At 44.2% G+C, this 23,193-nt stretch overlaps 1 protein-coding gene across 10 annotated transcripts in view; it reads left to right on the top strand.

Annotated features, from left to right (window-relative positions):
- The window catches only part of ABLIM2 (actin binding LIM protein family member 2), a 918,768-nt gene that overhangs the window by 815,855 nt on the left and 79,720 nt on the right, over positions 1-23,193 (top strand). For all 10 annotated transcript variants that reach the window (XM_085642477.1, XM_085642474.1, XM_085642469.1 and 7 more), the window contains one exon: positions 4,416-4,496. In XM_085642477.1, the coding sequence (XP_085498603.1) occupies positions 4,416-4,496 (81 nt within the window). The remainder of the gene's footprint in view (positions 1-4,415; positions 4,497-23,193) is intronic.

The following is a 23,193-nucleotide window of genomic DNA, read 5'->3' as shown; positions in this document are numbered from 1 at the left end:
GAGTGTGGCTTGTAAAACACATAGTAAGTTCAATTATATTTCTTACACAATGGTAGGACTACACTAGCCGCACTCTCAACAAGGGCCTAGTTCAAATCACTGTGCATTGCCTATAAGGCTATTACCATCATGCTATTTGGTGGGAAGGTAGTGTTACCTGGAGTCTCCCACTTTGCTGGAAGGAAAGACTAACAAACCAGGTAATCAAAAAGGACCCACAGGCCTGTTTCAACCATCCATGTTTACTATGGAATTAATTCCACCTGCCCAAAAGATTTACTCCCAGACTCCTACTTTTACCAAAAGAACTAACACTCCTGCTGCCCAACACATTATTCACAAACAACCGCCAAGTTACCCCTTTTGCTTGTTGAGTTTTATTAATTCGCACTGTGTAGGCAAGTTCTCTTTAAATGATTATTCTACATAACCATACATCCACAAACATGCTCTCTATGAAGTACCGGTGATATAGGTAGGGTTATTTTTTATTACTTTACACATTCCTAGGTTAAAAGCATATATATATATATATATATATGAGGGAGGGGTCTGGGGAGCATAGTCCACGCCTAGAGGCCAGGCCTATATCAAGCATAGCCGTAGAGGGGTCTGGAGGAATAAGACTAGACTCATGATTAGCCAAGGCTTAGAGGATGGAACATGGTTGAGACACATGGAGTTTGTTTTTTGCCTGGTCTCTTTTATTACTTGGTCGTGAAGAACACTCTTTTTTTTCATGCTAGCCTCTCGGTTGTAGTAGATGAGGTCTCTATTTGGAAAACTTAAAAAAATATTTGAGCTATAAAATATATATAAACTTGTCATCTGTGCAATTTCATAGCATATTATTGTGATGTTTTACATCTTAATTAAAAACATTATCTTTATAGTAAACGAAATTGCATCCAATTGGCATATTACTTAGCAAGCCAAAGAGCTCCCTATCCAACTTGCCTAACAATAATGTCGAACATGCCTGGGGGACTTGCATACGTGACCACAAATTCGAAAGATCAAAGGGGCATATTATCAAGACACGGCGTTAAAATTATCGCCGCTTTAGCGGAGAAAACTGCAGCTAAAGCGGCGATAATGGGCTTGACAATATGCCGCAGAGAATTCCCATCGAAGCCCATGTTCTGGTGTCAACATGGGCTTCTGTTGGAATTCTCTGCAGCATATTATCAAGCCCCCATACTTCCTTGGGATTGGGCATCCAAGCTCCTAACACCTATAATGTGCTGAACTAGGTCTGTTCCATGAACAACCATAATATAAAATACGCATCTGTCCATCGTGATCTTTACATAGGCCTTACACATTTTAATCAGCCACCTGAGAAGCAGCGTCATCTGAATGTTCATTTTATTGGCTCTGGGAGTGATTTTAATGACTTTGGAAGAGTAAATGATCAATACCCCCCCTTTCCATCTCAATGTGTCCTGGGCATGTTAACAGTTAATGCTTACTTCAATGCATCTGACAGGGCTGCATTTTCTGTTAAATCCGAAGAGAAAAAAATGTAAAGAGTCTGTTTCTACTCTAAGACAAGGATCTAAACTCTAAATATACAACCCTTAAAATGTTAATGTTAAAAACCTGTATCAACAATGCCCTGGCTTTATAAATCTGCAAAAACAAATCTGCTATATATTTTGTTCTCAGGAAAGGTTTACTGCTGAAATCTATGCTCAGGAAGGCATGGCTCTTATGATACTGAAAACAGTCTGACATACCGTCTGCTCAGCAAGGCAAGTCTTCTGTTTCAAAGACAAGCTTACACCTTTTGCACCCATAGCAACAATCTGCCTTCTTACCTACCCTGAGACTAAGTAGAGATCCTGAAATAAATCCCCCATGTTGTCTGCTCCACAGTGTCCCGTGTTAAAAATCCAGAAAAATAATACACATTTTCCATGCTCAGCAGTATGCATGCATTACAGTTCTGAAAGATCACCCACCCAGCAATGCAATAAATGTAAACATGTATAAAACAGCGCTACCATATCACCTACTCAGAAGAACACCTACAACTTAATTTTGCCTCCTCAACAAGGCTCGGTCTTAGAAATCCTCAAGCAAGATATTAAATAGTGTCTGTTGAGCAAGGGCCCTGCATTTTTTTAAAACATATGTTTATTGCTGTTTATAATGGGCAAATGAATAATACAGAAACATCAATGCACTGGACATATTAATAAGAATTGAGCGTTGTAGTGGTCGAAAATGGATAAAACAGTCTTCTACGTCCCAAACAGTTAAAACATTCAACTCTCCCCTTGCGTTCCACGGATCAAACCTGATATCGCATCAACCTTTTGACAAGTAGCATCTATGCAGTCCACACTGGGCTGCTCATCCCAGGACCCATAGGGGGATTAGCATTATAGAAATTCTAGTGGCCGCCTCACAATCGCCGACCAACTGCGCCTGTCGAACAGGTCTTGTGTAGGTCAACCGTACATCCGGACTATCGAGTCACTCGTGTAATTGTTCAGTAACTGCGATGAGGGGGTTTGCCGGGGTCATTACAAAGAAGATGTATAAACAAGAAGAAAACTAAAACAAACTCCAACTCTCTCAGTGTTCTGGTGCTGATGCATATGTAGCAGTACAAGGAGGTCCCAACAGGAGTAACACTTGGATTCATTTAGCGGTCACTAGTGTAGGGGGTGGCGGGGACAACCCAGGAGGTGCTACAACTGCGACATCTCTGGATGATTGCCTGGTGAGGGGGTTAGGGTAATGATCAGGGGATACGCTTCTAAAGGGCCGCAATTCTGACCTCCAGGGAGGGCATGTATCGTCTCTAGACAGTCTAGTCATTTGGTCCCCGTCCATCTGTATTGGGTTCGTCTGCTGTATTCTCTGAGGACTTTACTCCTGTCTCTCCAGTCTGGATATCTTGGTCTTACCCTTAGCTCCCCGTATGTTTCCTAGGGCGTTCCCATGATTCTAGGATTTCAGTCCATAGGTCCACAATCGGGCCTATACCACGAGCGTCTTATTATCAGGGACCTCTCCTCTGCTCTAGCCCATCCCTGACCCAGATCACCACTTTCGGGGCTTCTGAAGATTTCCATGCCAATGCACCTCTTGTCCAGGACCAATGCTACGTCTATGTAGCAAGGGCACTGCATAAGAAATTCCTTTAGTGGTACTGTGAAGATCCTGCCAAATGAAATGGTTAGCAAGCACAATCCCTTCCAGAGCGAAGGGAAGACATAAAACTGATTGCAAGACGCTGACCCCCACCAAGTGTGTATTCTCAAAAATCAAGGGCCTCAAGTGGGTGGGAAATCCAAAATTGGAGGGTAATTGTTGTTTGTGCCAAAATTCGAACTAGAAGATTTGCACTTTTCGTTTTTTTCCTCCACCTATTCCTGTAGGTGCTACCTGGAGGACTCTATGATGGAAAAAGAGATTTTTAATAGGTAAACATTGCGTACTGCAAACCGGATCTGCAAGTTAGTTCTCATTTCAGCCTCATTAACTCAGAATTGGGCTGTAAAATCGCTCAGGGTTATACTGCGTGGTGTGTTAATGCAATTTTGCCACATAATAATTCAGTGCCACTTCTAATGAGGAGAAAGGAAACGACGAGGAACAAACTGCAGCGCTCTTTACTAAATAAACAGGAAGATGGCTTAATCCTGTTGTTTGGAATGAGTTGGCATGTGTAGTGAGCTTGGCCTGAGGTGTTACTGTCCCCATGCGAAAGGCAGCCATGACTCTGCCTGTCCCAACTAGCATCCTGTTGCAACAAAGGCTTTAAGACCTGGAGCATGGACAGTGAGGTCCATCTTAACCTGCAGAAATACAAGGAAAATCAAGCATTAGACATTGATAAATCCCAATGACCTTGGACTGTCTAATAGTGAGGGGGCAGCTACAGTATGACCTCTTCACATCACATCACCTAGCATTGAGGATTGTGAAAGACAGCAAGAAAGAGACCACGGCTTGGTAAAGCGCAACACCCAGCTTCAGTAAGTCACTTAAATATCAGGGAAACAAACACTACAGACACACACGGTCTGCTACTGATTGAGAAGTGCAAAAGAAACCAGAAAATGATCTGATTCTTTACTATGTAATTTCTCAGATTATCACTTTTGAAATATGCAATAATTTGTTAAACACTGAATAACAGTGTTTTTTATAGGTTTATATGATTTTGTGTAGCTTATCAAAGCATTTTTTTAAATAAAGCCTTAAAATGCAGTTTCATCTTGGACTTTCAGCTCCATATAGAGTGCTACTTTTTTTTTTTTTAAACCATCATTACACCACAAGTCAAGTAAGTTGATATAATGTTTTATTTTTGTTAAAGTGAGTAGTAAGCAAAGAGTGTAGTGTGCAGTGATTCCACTCATTAGCTTTGCCTTTATTCTTCCCTGTGTTTGCCACAGATCTACCCCTATGACATGCTTATTGTGACAAACAGAGTTCGCGTCAAGCTGCCTAAAGATATTGACAGGGCCAGACTTGAGGTAAGAAAGATATTATCTCTTTGCATGTTCTTACCCACTTTGTATTCCATTGGTTATTATTCAAATTGGGTTAATTCATTGGCCTGCCCCATGAAAAAAACAGTGAATGGTGCAAAGCGTTTATAATGAAAGAACGTTATATTAAAAAATAAGAAAGAAAAAAAGACTCATTGCATTATTGTCGATGTATGGCCCGATGCAGAAAGAAACAATTGATTGTACGCCCGCGGATCCCCACTTTAACTTGGGAGTAGTTTCAATCATTTTTTGTATTTGCTAAAGTTTTCTGTGACATTTTAGAGAATTGAAGTCATAACTAACCACTACTGCTTTAGAAACATGATCAAGGGCCAAAAGTATAAATGTAAAGTGTTGCTTTCAGCAAGGTATGATAATACGCAAAGAATGTCCCAAACCCACACAGACCAGCCCTTAATTTGAGCCGGTGCGTTCCAGTGTTCAGCACTGGCACTTTATTGGCAACACCGGAGCTTGTGAAAGTCTGCTACAAGGTGGCTCTGTCTGAACTCTGAACAGTTGATAGATGATCACAACAGTTAATTATTAATTCAATACACATCAAAAATTACTATTACCTGCCACCCAAACCATACTTACAACTTTGGGGGCTTGAAATAGTCCAAATTGTCACATTTGTAGGAGTGTGATGTTTAGTAGTGTTACTATCATTGGCATTTTTTTTAACGAATTAAGCACTGCTCACTTCCCACCTGCTGTGTGGTATTAACTCCTCAAATAATATGGCAATCGTGGGATAGTTTTATGTTGAAGTAAAAGGATTTCCAGCTGCAAGGTCACCTTTTGTGATTTCCTTGTAGTTGTAAATCTAGCTATTTGCACTCATAAATGTGAGTTAAAAATGACTTTATGGGGTTACAGCGAAAAAGGTGTGGGTTTGCTAGAGATACACATGCGTAAATATATCATACTATGAGTATGTAAAGCACCTTTGGAAGTCCTCCACATTGAGCACTGAACTGTCTGAGTAGCCCTGAAGAAGTTCCTTGGAAATGGGGAACGACATGTGTCGGTTGGCTTTTAATTCTTAATGCAATAAAGGTATAAAGAAGAAGCTGAACTGAATGAAGACCAACGAATTCCTTCTTTGAGTTATTAATGAATAAAGACGTTCATGCATTGAGTATTTGGGAATAAACTGACAACTTTGGATGGACGGGTTTTGAGTGTGTTCCAGCATGTAATGTAAATAGCTTATGTTGCAGTAAGTAGCAGCTGAACCATTGCAGCCGGGCTCTTGTGGAACTGGAAAATAGTAATGCAAGGGAATGACAGTGTGTGTGAGAGATTGCCTTAAACCACGGCTGAGCAGCACAAGCTATGGATATTTGAAGCTTGATAAAAATGTAAAGAAGTAAAGTTAAGAAAATATGTCCAACTACTTTTGAAAAAAAAAATAACCTCACCCATTCATGACACACATTAGCTTAAAGGGGAACCTTAATTAGATTATTAGATAATTAAATGGTTAGTTGGCAGACAATCACCAAAAACGAGCGAAAAAAGTCATCAAATTGCATTTGCACCATTGCAGCTGCCCAAAGGCGTCATTACTCTCATGATTTGGAGATCGTTTTTAGTAGCTAAGAAGCTTTAAAGTTAACAGCGATGTAATGCCACCTCTGCTTTTGTAAACAGACCAGTGGCGTAGCTAGGGGGGTGCGGTGGGGGCGGACCGCCCCAGGCGTCACTATTCTGAGGGCGGCGGCCGCGCGGCACTGTCCCGTTACCACGGCCTTTATAATTTATTTGGGGACACTATTGTCAGTCAGTGTACTACCCAAATAAATTATAAAGGCCGCCGCAACGGGCCAGTGGCCAGTGCCCTGCGGCCGCCGTTTGAAATGCAAGCGCTGTGCACCCCATTCCCGAAGCTGACGTCATAACGCAGACGTGAGGTTAAAGTCTGACATTGGTGTGTCGCCCAAGTTTCACTCCTTGCCGTGCACTCTTTGTTTCTGCGGCTGTCACTCCAGCCTCCCGTGCACATGATGTTCTGACATTTCCCCATGCTGGTCGGGGAAAGTGAATAAGTGAACCATCCCACCACAACAGGCAAGGCTGTCACCCGATACCTCACCTCACAAGCACACAGGAACTAGAAGGGGCCTCTCAGAATGATGAATGATCGAATAACACCTGAGTTTCCGAGCAGACCCAAAAAGGTCGGCTGTCTTGAAGGGAGGGGATTTTAACTAAAAACGGTCGAAGATCTAATAATCTCGGCTTTAAAGAGCAGAGTTATCTAAAGATAAACACAATTTACAGACCTAAACAGCAGAGCACAGCTAAGGTACTCTGATTTGAAGTCCCAGACTCGAGACAACATTTGTGCCTAGTGATAATTACGTCATAAAAAGATGTCTACTTTTAAAGAAATGCCTCAGTTAGTCATAGGATAACTAGATCAGCGTCAAGAACGGATCGTATGAGAGCAACAAGGCAACAAAGTCAGCAATTAAGTGTGAATTATCATTCAGATGCCAGTTTGAAATATTTTGTAAATGTAATAATTTTGCCTGCAAAAAAAGTTTTTCAAACATTGACCTATTTTCGCCCAAAAACAGATTTAACTAATGATAAGGAATACTTTTAGTTTTTTGTCTAATTCAAGCACATAGCAAGAATTGTACTTCAAACACAAGCTTTTCATGTTTAGCATAAAATGTTTTTCTTATCAAATGCTTTCTTTTGGTTTTATGAAATTACACTAACTTTATCCCAAATATCACCTTATTACGGTCAATGCCGTAATGAGATCACGTAATTCCCATAAACCAACTATGCGGTTTTATTCCCACATATGCCGCCCAGCCTCCATGAAGTGCTGGAGAGAATTTCATGTGTCACTGGGGGCCTCAATCAGGTACCGCGGGACGGCCGGAATTACGCGTGTCCAGGCTGGAGCGGCGCGCAGGAAACAGAGGAGGAACTGGGCGAGAGGGCCTCCTAAGTAGGGGGGCAAGCCTCGCCCCCACCCCCAACGGCCCGCCTCCACCTACACACTATTGGGAGGTCTCCTCCCTGGGCGTAGCCTCGCGCGCGAGGCAGAAAAGGGGGAAGGCTCCGACGGGCGGCCACTAGAGGGCTGCCCTGCTGATGTCCCACTGCTTGGGACGCGGGCAGCGGCATTTTCTGTCCCTGCTACCCTCGTAAGTTTACAATGTTGAGCTCCCTCCCTCTCATGCCAGTCATGCCATGGTATAACATGCCCTTTTCCTGCAGTTGCATTCCTTTGTATGTTATCTATGATGAAATGCGCACGACCCCACCGTATATACAAAATAAATGTGTCCGTCTGTAACACAAATGGTGCTCATGTAAAGCGCTCTGATACCTTCCGGTCGAGTTTGTGTTACATGAAACCCCCCCCAAAAAAAAACACCTGCCGTATCCATAGCTGGCAGAAAGGGGACACTGTAAATGTCCAGTATTTCTAAAGCAAGAACAAGCACCCGAGGGAGTCAAGGCGCTGGGGGCTGTCGGGAAGATTAAGCAAGCTATTGCCCAGAGTCACATGGTGCTGGGCTGATCTGCCACCAGCGATTGAACCGTGAGCCTCTGTGTTCCGAAGTCGGCCGCTGCACCACAACTAAGGTATGGCACAGCATTCCTGCAGTAAAGGTACAGGAGGGTGCCCGCTCACAGCCAGTGTTCCCCTGCCACCAGCGACGTAGCTAGGGGGGGGGGGGGGGCGGTCTGCCCCAGGCGTCACTCTTTTGAGGGCGGCGGCCGCGCGGCACTGGCCCGTTGCGGCAGCCTTTATAATTTATTTGGGGACACTCACTGACACTTCTGTCAGTCAGTGTACCCAAATAAATAATAAAGGCCACCACAATGGGCCAGTGCCGCGCAGCTGCCGTTTGAAGTGCAAGCGCTACGCACCTGCTTGCCAAAAGCAAAAAATGCTGCCTGCAGCGCACGCACCAAGGTGCGCGACGTACCTCAGCATTTGTGGTTGTGTGTGGGTCCGTGACATCCGTCCCAGGGCGGTGCACATTGTTAATACCCATCCAGCACATCCGGCATGTATATATATATATATATATACACTTTAAGTTAAGTCGAAATGATATGGCTTACGTCAGACCGAAAAACATTTACTAGAAAGATACATTATCTCCTCACTCTAATGCCCATCACACACCTTTCCATTAGTTGCTCCTGAGTCGTTGTGCTCTATGTACCTAGAGGTGATTGAATTTGTGGTGCTGTATGATTAGAAATCAATTCCTTCCAGTACAATATAAAACCATAGGCGTTTTGCACCCCGCGTGGTGTAAATCAGTGCCCTTACACATTGGTCTTATGTGAAGATCTCTGGGGCTTCTATCCTTCCCATGAAAGCTTTACTATGATGTGCATTTTTCACGCTCTTGCCCACTAGGGCAAAGTCCTATATATGTTATGTATTTGATTTATTTCATAGAAATATTTCATATTAAAACGTGCTACCAAATCCAACCATAGTACTAGGGGAAAAAATGCCATAAATGCAGAGAAGTAAATTCCTTTCCTCTCATTCCTGGACTCATGCCTGCGGCATGAAGGGTGCCACTGCGCCCTCTCGATGACTCTGGGGGCAACGAGGAGCAGGCCGAAGTCCTGGCATGAGAAGGCAGCCTGCGCCCTTGGTACCTCAGACTGGAGGAGGCCGATGAGGACTCGCTTCCTCTGGCAGGGAGATGGCGGTGTCCCGCCACACAAATGCCCGCCCACGCCGAATGCCAGCCAATAGCCCACCACAGCGGAAGTAGGCCGTGATTGATAGCGGGTATCCTAGTAGTAAGCACCCCCTGCGGTCCAAGCCGGCTCCTCGCCCGATTCCTCCCCAGCCCCTCTTCAGAGCCGGGCCTCGGCACGGTCCCGGGGGCCCCATTAATTAAAAACACGTCCAATTAAATGGCAGGTGTAAACGTGCAGTGGCGGGCGTCTCTGCCCTGCACACCGTGCTCCCTCCACGGGCTCAGCTGTGCACCAAGAGGCTCTCTGAAGCAGTGCCAGTCTGCCAGGGTGGTAGAGTGCCTGGCTAACTCCTCCCCCGTCTGTTGTTTGTAGTTATTAAATTTTGTCAGCTATGTCCTGCTGCCGTTAAAGGTGTATTGTGCGCGGCCCCTGGTTCTCCCGCCTGCGCCCTTCTGTCAGGGCCATCAATCTTGTAGCATGCCAGCGCTACCAATGACGGCCTTGGACATCATTTTTGGCCAGCCCTCACGCTGAGAACGTGGCAGTGACACGTCATGCGCTCCACCACTACGCGCTCTCGTGAGGAGTCGAGTCTGTGGCAATGGCAGTGCTGGGGGATTTCCTGCTGCAGCAGGAGAGAACCAACCCCTACATAGAGACCCTGGCTGCCACCACTGTGGAGTACTGGAGGCTGAGTAAGGTAAGAGGGAGCTTAAACGGGTTTCAGAGGGGAGAAAAGGATCTTTTGTGAGTGGCAGTTCACAAGTCCTATAAAAAGAAGTGGGGGGTCAGAACTTATTTTCAAGGGCAAGATTTAGGCAGTAAAGTGAAAGATGGTCTGGACACTTTTAAATATACCCCCATGAGTTTGGATGGGCATTCCTAGAAGTGGCACTTGTCCATTCAGTATCGCATGGCAGATAAACATCACAGGACAGCAACATTTGTGGGCAATAGAAGGAGGGCAAGTCAAGGCTTCTCAATGGCTTTAGTCCTCCCTCCGTTGCACACAAGTCCTAAAACGACACAGACAAGCCACGGCACCTTAATACCTCTTGGGAGTAATTAGCTAGAAAAAATCTCTCAGGGACGCTTTCATGTGCTGCTTTATACCACCCTCTTACCTTTTCTAGGAGTAGTAAATGACACGTGGTACTCGGTTTATTTCATAGTGATGTACCAAGGGTACATTTTCCTCCACCTGCAAGCGTGGTTGGGTGAGAGTGGCAGCCGTAGGGTGACCAGAATAAAGTTCACCTTTTTCTGAGATAGAAAAGGATGACTGAGCATTCGGCACAGCGCATTTTGTAACTGACATCTGTGAGGTAGGCAAGGAAGGTCATGTGTTGTGGAACAAGAACTCATTCACAGAGTGATGCTGAGTCACGGAGAGAGGTGGATTCTAAATAGGGTTTGAAGACACTTAAACCAAGGATGAGGGCAGCCCCGGTGGGTGCCGCAGGACCCAGGTAAGGTCTTGAGAGGCAGGGGAGGAGGGAGGTTCTTGTAAATTTAACCAGATCAGCACACCCTAAAACCAGTTCTCTACAATCGCAGTTTATGCCTAGAGGAGTAGGTGTTCGTGCCACAGAAGCTGGGCACATGATAGGGTAGGTGGCTTGAATATGACCAGAGGACAGGGGTCCTGCACTAGCTGTGATGTCATGGATGAGATGTCATGGATGGGACAGATAAGGAACAGAGGTCCTGCACATGCTGTGATGTCATAAGTGAGATGTCATGGATGTGGCAGATAGGGGACAAGGGTCCTGCACAATCTGTGATGTTATGAGTGCAATGTCACAAACAGGGTAGGTAGAACTGATGTAAGTTTTGGGTTTCCTTCTGCTTTTCCTTCAGCGGCATAGCTAGGTGGGGGCAGTCCACCCCAGGTGGCACTATTTTGGGGATGGGGGCTGTCTAGCCCTGGACCGTGTCATGTATGTGCATGTAACTTGCATGATCAAGGTAACTATTAGCGGCGATACTACGTGTCTCTCGGACCTCTTTCAGGTGCTCGCCGTCCATTTTCCCCAGCACCCCCCCAGGGGGCGGCAATCTGAAGGGTAGCCCCGGGCGCCACAAGCTCTAGCTACGCCTCTGAAACAGACCTCTTTGTTGTTAGAAATAAAAATGTAAGAGGGTGTGGTTGCCAACGGGTTACAGTTTCCTCAGACTAAACAAAGGCCGGGTCCTCTGGAGAAATGTGCAGGGCGGTCCTGTTTATTGGCCTGGCACTTGTTCTCCAAACACTTCACTGCCCTCCGCGGCTCAGGGCTCAGCGAGTGGCACTGACGGGGCTGTGAGAGAGGGGGGCCCTGTGTGCGCCCGTGTCCGTCAAGCGCATAGAGTCTCCGAGGGCCAGAAAGGAACAAGTGAGAAAAGCAACAACACGCCAACATCTGGATCCATCGTGGGGCGGGTTGATTCGGTTTTAGACGAATAATACCGTCTTTGTTCCTATTGCGCGCGCTCCTCAAGCCTGGAAGCGCGGATCAATCGATGCTGTTTTAAGATTAGCGCGCAGTTTGCTTTGGATGGCTGTGGCGTATCGTGGCTGCCTTTATCTGCAGCACATTTGGTGATCGCCGGCCGGGGCTGCTGTGTCTGTTGTCCATTAGTGCTCAGCAGCATCTCGCCTGACGTCGGTGTGGGCCTCGGAGTCACGTGTCCGCGGAGGAGCTCTGGGGCTGTGGCGCTGCCCTGGGGCTTTACAACAGGCACGCTGATAACACGCGGGCCTGGTGGCGATAAGCGGGGCCATGTATGAGAGATAAGGTGACCGATAATGTGGGCTTCAGATTAGATTAGTGAAAACAGCTGGCTGCCACTCTACTTGAGACACTGCTACCCTTCCAGCATCTTTGTTTACTGGAGAAAAATGTTTTTTATGCCAAGAAGTACTGCATTGTGCAGTGTAAACAAACACACCCGCGCCAAGTGCTTGCGTCTTGATTAGGGGTGGGAGAGCGGAAGTTGGGCGGGGGGGAGGGGGGACGTTGAAACCCCTTGCTAAAATGCTGGGATTTCCCAAAAGTGAAATGAAGCAAAGATCAGAGCAAGATAGAAACCATTCTCCATTTGCGCCCCACACAGCAGAAGCTCCCAATAAGTGTCATTGTCACGTTTACAGTTTGTAAGAGGGTCAAGTCTTAGTACTTGTAGAGACATTTTCATGGAATTTGTGTGAAAAGTGCTACTCTACGCCACTGTACTCTACTCTGCACCACTCATTTCTACGCCACCCTACTGCACTCTACGCCAATGTACTCTAAACCACTGTAGTCTGCATCCTGCCACGTCACTCTACTCAGTTCTGCACCGCTGCACTACACGCCACTGCATTCTACACTACTATACTCTACACCACTGCAATCTACGCCATGCTACTCCTCTGCACCACTCTACTCTATGCAACTACACTGTATGTCACTCGACTCTACGTCACTCCACTCTACACCAATGCACTCTACATCACCCTGCTCTACACTATTCTATGCTACTGCACTATACGCCATTCTACTCCTGTGCACTCTACCCTGCACCACTCCAGACCATCCTGAACCACTTCACTCTACTTTGAAACAATCAATTATACACCACTGCACTCCAGACCTCTATGTCGCTGCACTCTACACCAATGCACTCTACATCCCTCTGCTCTACACTATTCTATGATACTGCACTTTACGCCATTCTACTCCTGTGCACTCTACCCTGCACCACTCCAGACTATCCTGAAGCACTCCACCCTACGCCACTTCACTCTACTTTGAAACAATCGATTATACACCACTGCACTCCGGCCTCTACGTCGCTACACTCTACACCAATGCACTCTACATCCCTCTGCTCTACACTATTCTATGATACTGCACTTTACGCCATTCTACTCCTGTGCACTCTACCCTGCACCACTCCAGACTATCCTGAAGCACTCCACCCTACGCCACTGCACTCTACTTTGAAACAATCGATTATACACCACTGCACTCCAGACCTCTACGTCGCTGCACTCTACACCAATGCACTCTACATCCCTCTGCTCTACACTATTCTATGATACTGCACTTTACGCCATTCTACTCCTGTGCACTCTACCCTGCACCACTCCAGACTATCCTGAAGCACTCCACCCTACGCCACTTCACTCTACTTTGAAACAATCGATTATACACCATTGCACTCCAGACCTCTACGTCGCTGCACTCTACACCAATGCACTCTACATCCCTCTGCTCTACACTATTCTATGATACTGCACTTTACGCCATTCTACTCCTGTGCACTCTACCCTGCACCACTCCAGACTATCCTGAAGCACTCCACCCTACGCCACTTCACTCTACTTTGAAACAATCGATTATACACCACTGCACTCCGGCCTCTACGTCGCTGCACTCTACACCAATGCACTCTACATCCCTCTGCTCTACACTATTCTATGCTACTGCACTATACACCATTCTACTCTTGTGCACTCTACCCTGCACCACTCCAGACTATCCTGAAGCACTCCACCCTACGCCACTTCACTCTACTTTGAAACAATCGATTATACACCATTGCACTCCAGACCTCTACGTCGTTGCCCTCTACACCAATGCACTCTACATCCCTCTGCTCCACACTATTCTATGCTACTGCACTATACGCCATTCTACTCCTGTGCACTCTACCCTGCACCACTCCAGACTATCCTGAAGCACTCCACCCTACGCCACTTCACTCTACTTTGAAACAATCGATTATACACCACTGCACTCCAGACCTCTACGTCGCTGCACTCTACACCAATGCACTCTACATCCCTCTGCTCTACACTATTCTATGATACTGCACTTTACGCCATTCTACTCCTGTGCACTCTACCCTGCACCACTCCAGACTATCCTGAAGCACTCCACCCTACGCCACTTCACTCTACTTTGAAACAATCGATTATACACCACTGCACTCCAGACCTCTACGTCGCTGCACTCTACACCAATGCACTCTACATCCCTCTGCTCTACACTATTCTATGATACTGCACTTTACGCCATTCTACTCCTGTGCACTCTACCCTGCACCACTCCAGACCATCCTGAACCACTTCACTCTACTTTGAAACAATCAATTATACACCACTGCACTCCAGACCTCTATGTCGCTGCACTCTACACCAATGCACTCTACATCCCTCTGCTCTACACTATTCTATGATACTGCACTTTACGCCATTCTACTCCTGTGCACTCTACCCTGCACCACTCCAGACTATCCTGAAGCACTCCACCCTACGCCACTTCACTCTACTTTGAAACAATCGATTATACACCACTGCACTCCGGCCTCTACGTCGCTGCACTCTACACCAATGCACTCTACATCCCTCTGCTCTACACTATTCTATGATACTGCACTTTACGCCATTCTACTCCTGTGCACTCTACCCTGCACCACTCCAGACTATCCTGAAGCACTCCACCCTACGCCACTTCACTCTACTTTGAAACAATCGATTATACACCATTGCACTCCAGACCTCTACATCGCTGCACTCTACACCAATGCACTCTACATCCCTCTGCTCTACACTATTCTATGATACTGCACTTTACGCCATTCTACTCCTGTGCACTCTACCCTGCACCACTCCAGACTATCCTGAAGCACTCCACCCTACGCCACTTCACTCTACTTTGAAACAATCGATTATACACCACTGCACTCCAGACCTCTACGTCGCTGCACTCTACACCAATGCACTCTACACCACTTTGCTCAAAACCAATGCCAATGCCCTCTACGCCGTCTGGTCTGCACCACTGTACTTTATGCAACTTCACTCTTGGCCACTCTACTCCACTTTACGATGCTACACTCTGCAATACTCCACTCTATTAAATTCTGTTCCACTCAGTGACACTCAACACCACTCTATGTCACTCTATGTGACTCTCTACACAACTTCCTCTATGCCACTCCATGCCACTTTACTCCACTATATTCTATTACACACTAGTCCACTCTACTCCATGCTACTGGACTCCACTCTTTGCCACTCCACTCTACTCCACTCTATGCCATTCCACTTTACAACAATCCACTCAGCTCTACGCCATGCTACTCTATAATATTCTATTCCACTCTATGCAACACCCTCTACACCGCTCCACTGTGCTCTACACCAACATAGTTGCCCCACATGGCTGACCCTAATACTGCTATTATGATACGAATGGTTAAGAAATATTAATCAACAAAAGCACAACATGTATTGATAATTATAGACAGAAAACCTAGCTGTAGAGTTGTAGAGTAGGGCCATAGGAAATATGCAAATCTATGGCAGCAGCATTTTCTGCATAATTATGAGGGTTTCCCCATTTGGCACACAAGCGTCTGCAGCATAATCTGTAGATGTTAACAAATAAATAGTTTCTAGCTCAGCCGAATTAAATGTTACTAAAATCGTGGCAATGTGTGGAATGCCCTATGAAAAAGTTGACTGGTCATCTTTCAGATGCTTATTACTCTATTTGGATGCTAAGCCGGTACTAACTAGGTGAAACCTCTGGCCAGTGTTAAAATGTGAAATAATGTCTAAATTATTAAGTAATACTATCACAAAATGAGCCACATTAGGTGACATAATTGATCTTTTCTTGATGCATAATTTAGTCAATTTAGCCGCATAATTTGGTCCTCACTTGCCTCATAATTCCAGTGGCCCTGCTGTAGGATGTAGTGTGAGACAAAACAAAATAATGTCATCAAATGGGGAATTACTTAGCACATACTTAAAAATGGGCCACCTCATAGGTATATTTTTTTGACACTTGTAAATGACGTGATTTTCCCAAAATCCCACAATTCTTTGTTGAGTATTCAGGATTCAAACCCAGGGCTTGCAATTACAAAGTCAGCAGTTTAGCAATCTCCAATTGCTAAGCATCAATTGCTACTAACATAACCTTCAAGTTGAATAGGAAGAGGGGTAGTTAAGGTGAACAAAATTGACCTAATGTTACTCTAGCACCAATATAAAATCAAATTTGATTACAAACATCAACTATGGAAGAAGTTCTTTATAAGAAAGGACTTCTTATTACAGCAGCAATGGAAATTAGCTTGAGAAAATAGTTGCTAACAAAGTGCCTTTATCGAATTGATACCAACATTTAAAGAGTGAACTTATTAGCTGGTTCCTAGGCGGAGATAACCTTATTTAATTTTAATATTCATTCCCAATGTATGCCTATTGAACAGCCAATGCATGCCTATTGAACAGTTCCCCCTTCTACAGTGAAAATATATTTTGGGGCCTCGTCACTGTAAAGACATGTTTTATATAAAACTTTTACCTGTCGTACTTTCTAAGGCTTACTTGGTGGTGAACTCATTAATATTCTAAAGGTAGGTTTGGGCCTGGGCTTGTCAAATGGTGTATTTTAACAAGTCGAATTTGATGTTTAAACCTGCACAGCCAGGTTACTGGTGACAGTTTTGCAGTCATGTTTTGCATGATCACTTTAGTTGTGGCACAATATGTGCTGCAGTCCACTAGTGACATTTAACTTACAAGCCCTGGATACATTTAGTACCATATACTCAGGACTTACAGGTACGTTAAATGTTCCAATTTGGAGTTCAAACAAGGTTGACATGTTTCAGGGATCGTAATATGTGCACTGGGGCCTGGTATGCAGAGTCACAGTGATCAGAGTCAAAACAACATCAACCCCACAAGAGTGGGGGTGATTATGCCCAAAAGAGGCATTTTTCTTACAATGTGATTCTGGTCTTCGTCTTTCTTGTTAAGAATTAGGTTTATTCAGGCCTGACCCTAGAACAACAGTGACGTCTCTTGTCCCAAATACAGGGTACCAACTTGTTGCTCAATTTCTCCTATACAATTAAAGCGTTGCCATCGGGGCAATAAACATTGGTTAATATTGTGGGTTCACCGGGTATGCATACCTCCTCTACTGAATTTCCGCCCTTCAAGTCTTTCACAACTTAAATGTAACATTCTAATTTGTTTTGAGTAAAATACGTGTGCTCCTTGGTTATGTTGCAGTTGTGAATTTTGTCTCCAAGACACAATCTCTTTCATTTGTCTGCCTCTCAATCTGATTCATGAGGTTCCTGCAAGGGAACTACATTCCATATTGAGTTTTCTACAATGATTTTGAGCCTTTCTTCTCTTAGTAGGGTTTCTCAACCCCTTAACATTCACTGTGGCTTTGATCAGAAATGTGTCCCTACTTTCCTCCAGTTATTCACTTATTCTGGACAGCTCCAATGTCCCAAAGTCTGCTCCTGAGATTCCAGTAAGTCTTAAACATCAAAGCTTATGTACCATGCAGTATAGTACTACAAGATGATTAGTAAATAATAACTAATAGGAAAATGGAAAAATGGAAAAAAGAACTCCTTATATGCTAGGGAGCTTATTTATAAGCCCTTTTTGCTGCCGTTGTGTACATTTTTGTGTCGCTGCGGCGGCTTAAAAAATGTGTCACGTTGCGCCATATTTACAAAGTGACGCATCTAAGCAGATGTGCCACTTTCTAAAGCCCTGCGCTTCATTTTACCTGAGTCAGGTATAATGTATGCAGGGTGAGCATTCCACCGCAAATAAAGCTTGTAGAAGTGGCACAGTAAAATCTATGAGATTTCACTTTGCCATTTCTAGGACGCCACTGCGTCAAAACCTTACACCTGCCTCACAGGAGGCATAAGACTGATGCAGGCGCCTTTAACATGGGACTTGCCCATGTGTAATGACCCATTGCTGGAGTAGCGTCACTTTTGCGACACACTCCAGCAATGCGTCATTACTGAGCCTACAGATACATCAGAAATACTGACTTATCTGTAAATCCTTGCAACATGGAGTGCCGTACAGTAAATACACACATCCATGGTGTCGAAAGGAGGACGCAGTGAAAAGTGTTGCATCGCTGTTTTCACGCACCGATGCAACACTTTTACAAAATAAGGCCCTATGATTTTAAGAATTTTTGTGTGTCTTACCTCAATGATAGAAAGTGAATTACAAGATGGATTACAGAGAAAGCTCGCACCTGACCTCCTCTATAGCTACCATTCATTGCCTATAAAGCCTTGAAACTTAAACTGCATATGTAAGATAAGTAATTCCTATCCAGCTTTCTCGACTTATAGCTGTACTTATAAGTAACCTACCAGTAAGAACCCCATATGTCCCTGCAGACACCGAGGGTATTTCACCAAAACACCGATAAGGTGAGTATATATAGGTTAGTTTAGGTGGAGTTAAGAATACAGCATGTTTCTGTAGATTATTTGTTGACATACAACCAAAATGAAATCTACATTATTTACTAATCATATTGCTGTAAGTGCAATAACTATCAGGATGAACTACCCTTGTGAATGGAATCCAATGGGAGTGATGTTCTCTTCCGTATCTCACAGCCTACACTTGTGAGCACATGCACATGAATATAAAGGCCCACGGTCAGATTTAGGGAAAGTAAATGGGATAAGAGAGACAACAGAGACACCAGAATCCACTTCTCTGACTCGTCACTCCTGTTGATCAAGGATGTATATGGATGATGTAGTGGATATCTGCAAGCAAAGATCAATCCTAAATAACGTGCCATAGAAGGTTACACTTAGCTGTGTTAGTGAATGGATATACATTAGCAATATTTCTGTATACTTTGATTGGGACCTTGCTATTCATGAAAACTAATAACTCACTAAACAGAGAAGTGCTACAATTGACAAACTGCTTGCCCCGATAGAAGGACCAGAAAGTAATATACTTCACTCATCCTCCAATGGGTAGACTATACAATTAAACAAAAAGGGGGCAACAGAGAGATCGGAAAGACATTACTTGTCTTAATACTGCCCTCACACACTTTGCAGTGCCATGCTTCATCATCGGGCCGCATCAGATGTCCAGGCGCAGATCAACACACTGGACGGAGAGCAATTTTTTGTATATATGCAGACTAGTGGTGAGGGTAGAGAAACGTGAAGGAACAAAACACACAAGAGAAAACACAAAATATATAGAGGAAAGAATATTCCCTCAAGAAGGGACCAAATAGTGCAGATACATAAAATTAAAACTACCTAAGGGGAAACAACCGTTTCCCTTTATTCATGTAACCCCTTTGTAGGATTAAAACCTGAAAGGTGGGATATTCAGGGGAGGTAAAGGCCCCTATATCCCTACTGCAGATACCAACATGTTTCTGCCAATGCTGCGTGCCCAGCCGGGTCACTCTGGCATTCGTCAGGGTATGGATCCCTAGATTCTTGGTCTTCACCCCTACTCGGGTGTTTACCTCACTGAATAACAATGGAAATTTCCAATTTTCTCGCTCTCCGGTAATTTCCGAGAAGAATCCTTTTTAAGAGTTTACAGGTACTGCTCTGAACCCGGAACCTTTGTGGGAACATGGTCTTGTAGTCACACTTACTCCAAAGCACCACCGATAGCCGCTTCCGCACGCAGATCCACCGCCGGCGGAAACATGTTGGTATCTGCATTAGGGATATAGGGGCCTTTACCTCCCCTGTATATCCCACCTTTCAGGACAATGGTTAGAGGATAACTTGTTTCTTGCAAGAAGAAGATAGCAAGAATTATTGAAAAGTGAACCTCAAGAAAGAGTTCCAATATTTGAGGCACTATAAGCAAAGAGTTAAACTGATATTTAGCCCAGGTTGGGAAAATATTTCAAGAGAGAAATCCAGGGGGAATTTTAAATCAAAAATCCAAAGCCCATGTTTTATATTCCTTTTTTCCTTGGAATAAATGTACTATATGAAATTAAAAATGTAATTTGAGCAAAGGAGGCAAAGTGTCGGGAGGGTCAGGGGTATTCGCCATCCAAGAAGTGTTGTAAAAAATAGACGTTCATTACCTTTTAAGTTCTGAAATTAACATGGTAAACATTTTAGGCATCACAGTGATATTTAATTTTAAAAGCAAAATTAAGTATATCTGCAAAATTATATTGGCAGACTACCATCCACATGTTTGACACTACAGAACAAGTCTTCTACTGGCAGAGTTCATTTTCAGAGTGGGCCCCATGCAAGTCAGACCTGTCCCCAGTCACTGCTGCTTTGTAATCAATATATAATGCACAAATGGCAGAGTCAGCATCAAAAGAAACAAGGCCGATGACTTCCTATTGGTCTGTTTTTGGTGACATTAGTGTTCACCAGCAGCAGATTTATTTTTAAATAATTTTGCAGTTCTTCTATAGTGTGGACAAGACCCAATGGTGACAGAGCGCTTTACAAAAACTACACAGGTAAACATATTGCAGGTGCAGACAAGAAAAAAACCTATTTGGTTGTGCCGGCTAGTTTTGAAACTTCTGAATATAGGAGCGAAAAATTAAACTGAAAATAGCTCACTGGATAGGATGCGCCTCAACAAGTTATGAAATATAGGGCTAGAGTGAGTATAGTAGTGCAGAAGCATTTTCTGAGTCCTATGGCATAATTTTGACTGCAGGAGATAGCCTACCGTCTGTCAGGGAGGTGGTTGTGTTTACCTCCACCACCCTTGCTGGACTACAGCCCACCATATTTAGAGATCTCTATCGTCCTTGCAGAGCTCTCTTTGCCTTCAGAGGAGCCACTGCCACGGAGGCCTCTCTAAAGGCACCAAAGGTCTGCTAGGTGTGCCGCCATGTTGAAGCCAGGCACTGTGCAACCTTTTTTGTTTTTCAATAACAAACTCTCATATTGAACACGTGGCCCTTGAAGTTTTGTCCCAGAGTTTGGGGTCATTTGTTACTTTTTTCAGGGTGGGAGCATCAGTGTTGCCCTGGCAGTCCAGAACGGAAAAAAATTTAATCAGACCTTTCACTCTCAATAAGGTGGATAGTGTAAGGCACCTACACCGATGGTCCCAACTCCTTCAGTCCATCGGTGTAGGGTTTGCAACAGCAAAGGCACCACCGTAGGAAAAATCACAGTCCGCCTGACTACAAATAGAGCTAGCAGACAGTCTGTTTGGCAGACTGGGTACCTGCTGTTTGCATAAGAGTTTCTGTCTACTCTAAATCAGGCACAGAGTCTCTAATTAGATGAAAACTATAGGTCAAGGCCATATTTATAGGAGGGATTACGGAGAGGCCGCCCTGCTAAAACCTGTTTTAGAGTCTGTCCATACTAATGACTAGGAGGTCTGTATGCTTTCTTGAAAGTGTTGGAGTTCGAGCAATAGTTCTTCAGTTTCAATGTTCTCTGACCTCCAGCGGATGGAGTTCCAGATCCTGGTGAGAGCCACTTGGAAGCGGGGGCCCTGTAGTGCTTTATTTGAGCTGGTGGCTTTTGGTGCTAAGCACAGGCACTAGATTGGCAACACCAGCACTTATGACTATCTGCCACATGGGGGCGCTGTTTGTCTAATTTAGAGGCGAAAACAACAACAGTTGTTTAATAATTCAATATAAATTAAAAATAACTAATGCTTGCCATGTAAGTCATTCTTATAGCTTTGGGGGACTAGAATAGTCTGAATTGTCACACATATAAGAGTGTGATGGTTAGTAAGTGTGTAATTACTGTAATTGGCAGGGCTGACACCAGCAGTTGGCAGTGCAAGCGGAAGTTGCCTCCTGAAAAGGGCCCTGGCACTTATGTTTTTTTCTGAATTAAACAAGGGGGCCCTCTCATCGTATTACCAGAGCCCCTTTTATCTGGTTACAGATTATGGTAGGCTATGTCATTTGAGAGGTGTGAAATCTCTCTCTGCCTTCAGAGCAGTACATTATAAACCAGGCCTCTATTGTTTCTTTTATTGTCTGAGCTCTCTTTTCTTATATGTTGATTAGCTCATTCATTTAATGCATCCCTTTGATATGTATATATTGTTTTGTAATGCAGCTGATTGTGATATTGTATCTTTGAAGACGTTGGTATAAGTTTGAAACCGCTCTAGAGACCTTAAAACACCTTTGCCTTCATCGTACGCGAAGTACATTTGATTCCTGGCCTGTAAATGAAGGAGTTCTACTGTCAAACCTTAAAACAAAAGTTCAGAACTGAAATGTACTAAATCCTGTGACTTATTTCAGCTGTTTGAGGCAGTATGGTACACAATCATTCAATGATATGCCTGTTTGATTTCATTAGAATGCTCCACATGTAAAATATTAAACATACACTTTTATGTCGCTTGTGCCAGAATGTAATTTCCGAAGCACCGACCGCACGTGTTGGTTTAGACTTGGGTGTGGACGCCGACATCTAAATCTGTGAACCATCAGAAGAGGGGCGCTCCATTTATCCCGCACCAGAAATGTTGACCAAAATCCGGTAATGAAATGCTCGCTTCCAAGTTTCCCTCCCAGCTCTGCAGTTCTGCTGCACAGATGTTAAAACACACACCACCCCAACCACATGAAGAGCATTTTTTCTCAACTTTGAATGAATAACATGACTGATTAGCTTTTACTTGTACCAATACAGATTTGACATAAAGTATGGCTAATGTTTCACACTAAACATGTTGTGAAAACAGCTGTTAGTATACATGCTGTTAGATGGCCTTTAAATCAAGCTGCTACATGACAATTATCACGCTGTGGCCTGGTATAATAGGGTGTGAACCACGAGCTCTTATAATCGTCCAAAAGTATTATTCTCTAAAACCTAAACCTAATAAGATATAGTTTAAAATGTACCTCTACTTTCGCCATTATTTATTTTGTTTTTGAAGTTTTATGTTTTTGCAAACTCGGGCCTAAGGCTTCTGAGCGCTTTACATGAACACCAGATTACACTAGGTCATCTTAAATGTTTGGGGTTTTTAGGGACAGGGACATTAAGAGCCTGATGTAGGTGCAGGAGGAGAACTCACCGTTCCGCCAAGGGGATGGAGTAAATTAATCCATTCCCAGGACAGACGGACCGCCACTTTTGCGTCACTTTTCCCATGTTAAAAGTGATGCAAAAGCGG

Source organism: Triturus cristatus, chromosome 2_2 (assembly GCF_964204655.1).
Source record: "Triturus cristatus chromosome 2_2, aTriCri1.1, whole genome shotgun sequence".
Classification (NCBI taxonomy): Eukaryota; Metazoa; Chordata; class Amphibia; order Caudata; family Salamandridae; genus Triturus; species Triturus cristatus.
Note: the sequence above shows the minus strand (reverse complement) of the source record. Positions and strands in the feature narration are given on the sequence as shown.